The 7,152-nt window shown below is 41.5% G+C and overlaps 1 protein-coding gene across 2 annotated transcripts in view; it reads left to right on the top strand.

Moving 5' to 3' along the window:
- The window catches only part of PEX3 (peroxisomal biogenesis factor 3), a 47,032-nt gene that overhangs the window by 26,460 nt on the left and 13,420 nt on the right, over positions 1–7,152 (top strand). For both annotated transcript variants that reach the window (XM_045294680.1, XM_004701968.3), the window contains 6 exons: positions 429–472; positions 2,352–2,476; positions 2,777–2,843; positions 2,950–3,004; positions 3,699–3,867; positions 5,488–5,558. In XM_045294680.1, coding sequence (XP_045150615.1) covers positions 429–472; positions 2,352–2,476; positions 2,777–2,843; positions 2,950–3,004; positions 3,699–3,867; positions 5,488–5,558 — 531 coding nt within the window. The remainder of the gene's footprint in view (positions 1–428; positions 473–2,351; positions 2,477–2,776; positions 2,844–2,949; positions 3,005–3,698; positions 3,868–5,487; positions 5,559–7,152) is intronic.

Raw genomic sequence — 7,152 nt, 5'->3', positions numbered from 1 at the left:
GAGGACACAATCATGTTCTTTGATGTGAAGAATCTTCATTCCAGTTGGATCCTGTGAGTCTACATCTATCTGCAAAGTCAAATCAGGACAGGCCATCCATAAAGTCAGCAGCAATATGCCCCAATACATGGCTCAAAAATCTTATCTTCATCTGGTTGGGTTCTGGTCAACTCAATGTGGGCGGCCTCACTTAGCTCACCAGGGTGCCCATTGGCCTCCTTGCCTTTAGACCATGGGTACTTTCACAAATTCTCAACAGCCCTAGCCCCCTCGGGTTAGGTCATCATCTTCAGACCAGCCAACCTGGTCTCATCTTCTCGTCTAGTACCTGTGAGCCAGGTACATGGGTGTCAGTGGTCAGAATCAACCCATTTCTATTGCTGTACTAGATGGTCTAAATTACTATTTTCTGATTTTTTTTCTTTCAGGCCTTCAAACAAGCTGGAGATATGGGAGGATCTGAAGATAATAAGTAAGCGCTCGTGTTCTGTGTGACATAGAGCCTTAATGCAGTGATGGGGTAATTTTGGTACTCTGTGATTCCTTTACCTGCCTCATAGAGTTGTTGTGAGGATTACATCAAATAATTCTCAGAAAGTAAATGGGTCAATATTCTGCCACAGAAAGTACCCGATAGGTGTAAGAGTTTTTATGATAATAATGACAATATTATAGCCTAAAGTACGTTTTTACGCCAACTTACATTTACTTTAATTTGTTATTGTTTGCAAAGTTTCATATTGATGACACTTTGAAATTAAAAATGACTTTGGTGGCTGTGAATAGCCTGGCTGTCAGAGAACATTGTAAAGTCCCTTATAGTAAATGTAGTTCAGTTAAAATGTAACACCTTATCTTTTGATCTCTTTTGACCCATTTAAAATTTGTTCCAGTTATTAATATCTTCTTCCTTTTTGATTGAGATTTTTCTCTGTTCTGTCCTTGTTTTTGGTTTGGTTTTGTCTCTTGTTTTTATTTTGTATGTATTTCCGTATATGAAAGCCAGCATAGATAAATCTGTAGAGAGATAACTGGATTAAAAATCGCCTGGGGTCATGGAAAGGGAGCTTGGGGTGGGGGTGGGGAACTAACAACAAAGACCGTAAGAAAGAAAGAAATGTTCTAAAATTGACTGGTGATGCCTGCACAAATCTTAATATAACTGAAATAGTGAACTTAATAATATGTGAGTTATATGCCAGTAAAACATTTTTTTAGAGAAAGAGGAAAAACTACCGTGGAGCCTAACGCTCTACCTGTCTCAGAACCTCCTTATACGTACTATCCCTCGCTGCTGTTTCCTCATTCACTCATCGTACCTTTATTGACTGTCTCAGAACCTCCTTATACGTACTATCCCTCGCTGCTGTTTCCTCATTCACTCATCGTGTCTTTATTGACTGTATGATGCTTCCTGACTTGTAAACAAATTCAACCCCTCTAGAGCCCTGGTCCTTATAAGTCAGAATCAGTTCTTTGGGTATTTGTTTCAGGACCCTGGTGGCCCAGTGGGCAAGCACTTGGCTGCTAACAGAAAAGACAGTGCTTCAAACCCACGAACCACTTTGTGGAAAAGAGGTGACAGCCTGCACAAAGGTGGCAGCCGTAGACACCCGGCCTCTAGGGTATTTCTGCTCTGTAGGGTCGGGATGAGTTGGAATCGACTTGGTAGCAATGAGTTTGGTTTGGGGTTCAGTCCCCTGTATTTCCTTTTGACTTGTACATTCTCACACCCCTCTGACCAAAGATCTTTCCATGACCTTTTTCCCTTCTCTCCCTTCTCTCTTGCAGGCACTGTAGCCTGCTTACACACTGGGTCTCCACCCAGACGCATCTCCACGGCCTGTGGTTTGCTTATGGTTCATTGCACACTTTTCTTATCCTGCTACACCTCTCCACAGACATCAACATCTTCACTCTCCTTTGTGTTAAATCTTGACCTTGGCAGCTGTGACTCCTACCCACGCTGTTTCCCTTATCTATCTGAACTGTCCTCCCACTAAACTGCTGGCCTGAGCACCTCTAAGAGTCCTATTGCTGCTTCCCTTGGTGCCTCCCAGGCCTTTCTTGTTTCCCTGCAGAAGGGACGAGGCATGCTATATAACTCTGGCACCTGTCATATTTGTATTAGCTATTGTTTTAAATAAAAAATCTTACCGGATAGGTGTTAGCAGGTGACAGAGTAATTATGAAATATTTTGAGCAGAGACATTTTGTACTTGCATCCATGGCAGACAGATTTTGAAAGTCACTTTATGAGAAAACAGCCATAGAGTTAGTTGGCTTGTGATTTTTATACATGTGCGTGTGCTGTAATAATAACACCAAGTGGTTGTCTTGCTTCCATGCAGGTTTCACAAGAAGTATTGTAGCTGTATACAGTACCTGTATGCTGGTGGTTCTTCTGAGAGTCCAGTTAAACATCATTGGTGGATACATATACTTGGACAACGCTGCAGTTGGCAAAAATGGCACTGTAAGTTTAATGCACGGACTAGTGCCCTTTTCTTTCAAAGGGTTCAAAATTTGATTGAATATCATTTTTCCTGCTGTCAGTAGCTATGAAATAAGTATCTTTATGCTTCAGATGATTGTGAAGTTGTAGCATTACTAATTTTTTCTATTTTAAAATGGAACCTTTTTGCATGTTAAAGTATATTATTTTTTCCTTTCATTCCAGGCCCCAAAATCTCAGTTCATGTTAATACTGAAAAGAATACTTATTTACTAAAATATAAAACAACTTGCCTAATAGAACCTTATCTCTATTACACAGACAATTCTTGCTCCCCCGGATGTCCAGCAGCAATATTTATCAAGTATCCAACACCTCCTTGGAGATGGTGAGATCCTCATGTGTGACCTTTAGACTCATTAATGGATTGGTTTATACAGTGAAGGCCTTTAAAAAGTGGGCCAGACTGTCAAGTTTGTTTGTTTTTCCCTCAGGCCTGACCGAACTGATCACAGTCATTAAACAAGCCGTGCAGAAGATTTTAGGAAGGTAAAACTGGAGTTCTGCTTTATCAGCCTTTTTAATTCTGATAAAGAAAACTTAGAATTATGATTCTAGTGAAGCTTAACTCATAGCAACTGGACAGGACAGAGGACATCTACTCCCTGGGGGTTCCGAGACTATAGGTCTTTACAGGAGCAGTGGCTGGTGTATCCAAACAGCTGATCTCGCAGTTAGCAGCCTAACTTATAACCCACTCTGCCACCAGGACTTCATTAATAAAACTAGTGACTTGGTAAAAGTTTAATACATATACCACCTTAGGATATTGGGTTGTGAAATCCTTTTCCTTCGTCAATATCAACCATTTAATACTGAGAGGGAAAACATGTTACTATATCATTGCTTAATGATTGATTTCTAAGTAAACAAAAAAGATTTGGGTTGTGAGATAAAAGACCTACTTAAAATCTCCTGAGATTTTTACATCTGGTTTACATACCAACGTTGGGCTATAATTGCAGTAAACGTTTTCTTGTGAAATTCCCTGTGGTGCTGCATTATAAAGCGGTGCCCGTTTCTCTTGGCTCCATGTGTGGTGGCTGGTCTCATCCAGTAATTTCACTGTGGACATTTCATAATTGACCGGCTGGAACAGGATTTCAGACCCTAGCCTAGGAAAAGTGTGTGTAGTGGGTGTTACCATTTTAACTTATCCTAATTCCCTTTTCTCTGTTCCTAGTGTTTCTCTGAAGCATTCTTTGTCCCTTTTGGACTTGGAGCAAAAACTAAAAGGCATCAGAAATCTCGTGGAGCAGCATAAATCCTCTTCTTGGATAAATAAAGATGGGTCCAAATCTCTGTTATGCCCTTATATGATGCCTGATGAAGAAACTCCGTTAGCAGTCCAGGTACTCCGTTCATAACTGCTTAACCAAGCACGTTATGCTGTATCTTTTAAGGTTTTTACTCTCTTTTGAAAAGTAAGTGTCTATGTGTCTCACACATGAATGCAATGGGTGTATTTCAGGACCGTAAGTAATATCCCATTCTTTAGAAAACAAGCCGCACATATGACTGATTTCCACTTGCATTTTCATTGAGTGTCGTTATGTGGTGGACCCTGTGATGTATGTCAGTGACATAAGTCAGGCATGCTTACTTCACCCAGGGAACTAGAGGCAAGTTCAATCTCATGTGCCTGGAGTGTATTTATGTAAGGTCAAGTTGCAGAGTAGAGTCAGAAACTGAGCCAAGATGGTGAAGACACTCGGTTAGCAGCTCTTCTTATGACCCTCCCACTCGGGCTCCTCTGAGACCATGAAGACTTTTATATGCTAAGATCAGGGATTGGGACTCCCATGATAGCCAAAGACAGCTGTCAGTCAGGCCACGGCACACTCAGATTTGCTTTTTTTTCAATCTTAAATAAATGATGGCCGTACGAAGGTGCCTGAAGAGTGTTGTAATCACTCAGATGGAAAGCACGGAGGCCGGCTCTAACAGCCGCCCACCAGGCTGGGGCTGCCCTGTTTTCTGGGCAGTAGGGATTGATTAGGAATAATAAACGCTAACCGGTTTGGGTTGTTTCTGTCATGATTACAAAATTAGTTGTTTGATTCATCCTTCGTAAGCTGGATCACACCATTCTTTGCAGTTGGAGGAGACTCCCTACTGTCACTCACTGGGCAATGGAGAAGTCTTAGAACAGAGAGACCTCAGTGCCCATTCCAACAAGCTGCTTGTTCCCATTACCTTAGGCTTCCTTGCCCCAAGAACCCTGGGTGGCACCTATGTGGGTATTGTGGTGCCCCACATGGATGACTAGGCAAAGGAATGTTTTAATCCACTGAAAGAAACCTCAGAATTTAGAGGTAAAGTCTAAATTGAACCAGCAGCAATTACTAGACGCTGCAGAGCAATACAATCTTATAGAATAGAACTCTCAAGGAGATGCAGTAAAATCGTTTGGTTTGGTTTTTTTAAAAAGAGTATTTCTGGAACAATATCCAAAGTTGAAAATTCAACAGGAGAGCAGAAGAAGACACTGATTAAGAGGAGCAGATAAAAAGGTGGTAGACCAGGACTTCCCTGAACTGAATTGAAACAAATGAAATTTGAAATTGAAAGGTGACACTCACTGAGCCCCAGAGGCTGTCGGTGAAAAAAGACACACACAGCCTGAGAAGGTGTCCGGAGTGTAAAGGGGGTGGCAGCGTGGGAGTCGGTGCTTGGAAACAAGTTCAGGTCCCTGCCTCTCCAGCACCTAGTCCATGTCTGTCTCCGCATACATACTAGAAACCTCAAGATAAAGATCTTCAAAGTAGAATTTTACTTTGGCTCATGTTTAAAACTCTACTTAACTGTGCACATGAACTTTTACTATTTTTCAGGATTCAGACTTTGTTTTGGATTGTTGATAGGACCTACCCAGACTTAAATTTCCTGGGCTCTTATTTATGACTGTGATTTGTTTATTACAACCCCTTGCTTCAGTTGAAGTGCTAACATGCAGCATTTGCTCTTTACAGGCCTGTGGACTCTCTCCTAGAGATGTTACCACGATTAAGCTACTCAATGAGACCAGGGACATGTTGGACAGGTATGTACTTGCGTGTAACACTATGCCACCAGGGCTCTTGCATGTAAATGTTTAACTGCCAGCTGTGGGAGAGGGCGTCCACAAATTATAGCCAATTCTGTGATGGTAACCATCTCAGAGAGGCGGAATTCAGGTCACCACCTGGAAATCACAGAAGGCTGAGTTGGGAGATGTACATAGATAGTCATCTCTTGAAAGACAGCCCCAGCTAACCTTCTCCCACACATTCATGCCCCATATTGAGAGCTGCTCCCTGAAACCTTTCAGGACATTGCTTACAAAAAAGTATTTCTCTTTTAAATCACCCCAAAGAGAGCTGAGCTGATGTGATGGGGAAAAATCAGCAAGCTGTGAGTCCAGAGACCTATATATGAGTTGATTCTCCAATTTCCAATGTGCTAAACTTCTGTTGAGCTTCTTAATCTCTATGTGGGAGTTTTATCATTATAAAAATGAGCAGTAATCACTGTCCTCTCCACTTTATCTTAAGTGATTGGAAAATGCCCAAGTTTCTTTTAAATTAAAGCTGTATCACTTTGTGGTAATATAAGTCCATTTTATCATGTTTGCATTCTATGGAGTGACATATTCTCATTTACATTTTTTCATGATCAAGGAGGAAACTGGCAAACATTTTGATTAACTCTGCTACTAAATGCTCTGTCTGAATTCACCAAATCTTCAACTTCAAAATTTGAGTCTCCTGACTTTCTAGACTAATGATCACCCCTTTTCTTTCTTATTCATGAAGATTTCCACCAGCCACTGCATGAAGCTCTAGAAAAGGGCAGCAGGGGTCTTTTGCCAAACCCCTTGACTGCACATGTTCATGTTCTGTGTCCCTTCTCTGAGGTGGACACTGTTGATCAAGTCTTTCTGAGGTTCATTTCTCTGAGGGCTTCCATGCTCGCGTCCTCTCCTCATTGCTCTCACCGCAAACGATTCTCCGTTCAGGTTCTTCCTTCCTCCCGTCCTTGAACATTAGTACTTCTAAGTACTTGGTTTTCTCCATCCACACACTGCTCTAAGCAACGTTATGCTCAATGCTTTTGCTGTCAGTGGTTGGTCAGTAACTTCTACATTTAGAGCCTTAGTCACATGCAGTCCCATGAATGACATGGCATGGATTAAAATCTCTGCATGTCAAAAATAGAACATAATTTGTTCATTAGCTTATTTGTTTCATTCCAATTTTTATGCATCAATTATTCATTGATCATTTATGGCCCTGTCCCAGGTGCTAGAAAATGTCAAATAAATTTAATTTTATTAATGAAAACTAAAGATGAGGGATAAACCCCTCAAGACCAATAATGAGAGTAGAGATACCAGGAGGGGAAGGGGAAGGTGGTGGGGGAAGGGGGCACCGATCACAATGATCTGCATATAACTTCCTCCCTGGGGGACAGATAACAGAAAAGTGGGTAAAGGGAAACATCGGACAGTATAAGACATGAAAAAATAATAACAATTTACAAATTATCAAGGGTTCGTAAGGGCGGGAGGGAGGGAGGAAGGATGGGGTGGAGAGAGGGGGAAACCTGAGGAGCTGATATCAAGAGCTCAAGTGGAGAGCAAATGTTTTGAGAATGAT

This window comes from Echinops telfairi, unplaced genomic scaffold (genome assembly GCF_000313985.2).
Source record: "Echinops telfairi isolate 266 unplaced genomic scaffold, ASM31398v2 ScPeMD7_3533;HRSCAF=4204_0, whole genome shotgun sequence".
NCBI lineage: Eukaryota > Metazoa > Chordata > Mammalia > Afrosoricida > Tenrecidae > Echinops > Echinops telfairi.
The sequence above is the reverse complement of the archived record's forward strand: the minus strand, read 5'-3'. Positions and strand labels throughout refer to the sequence as shown.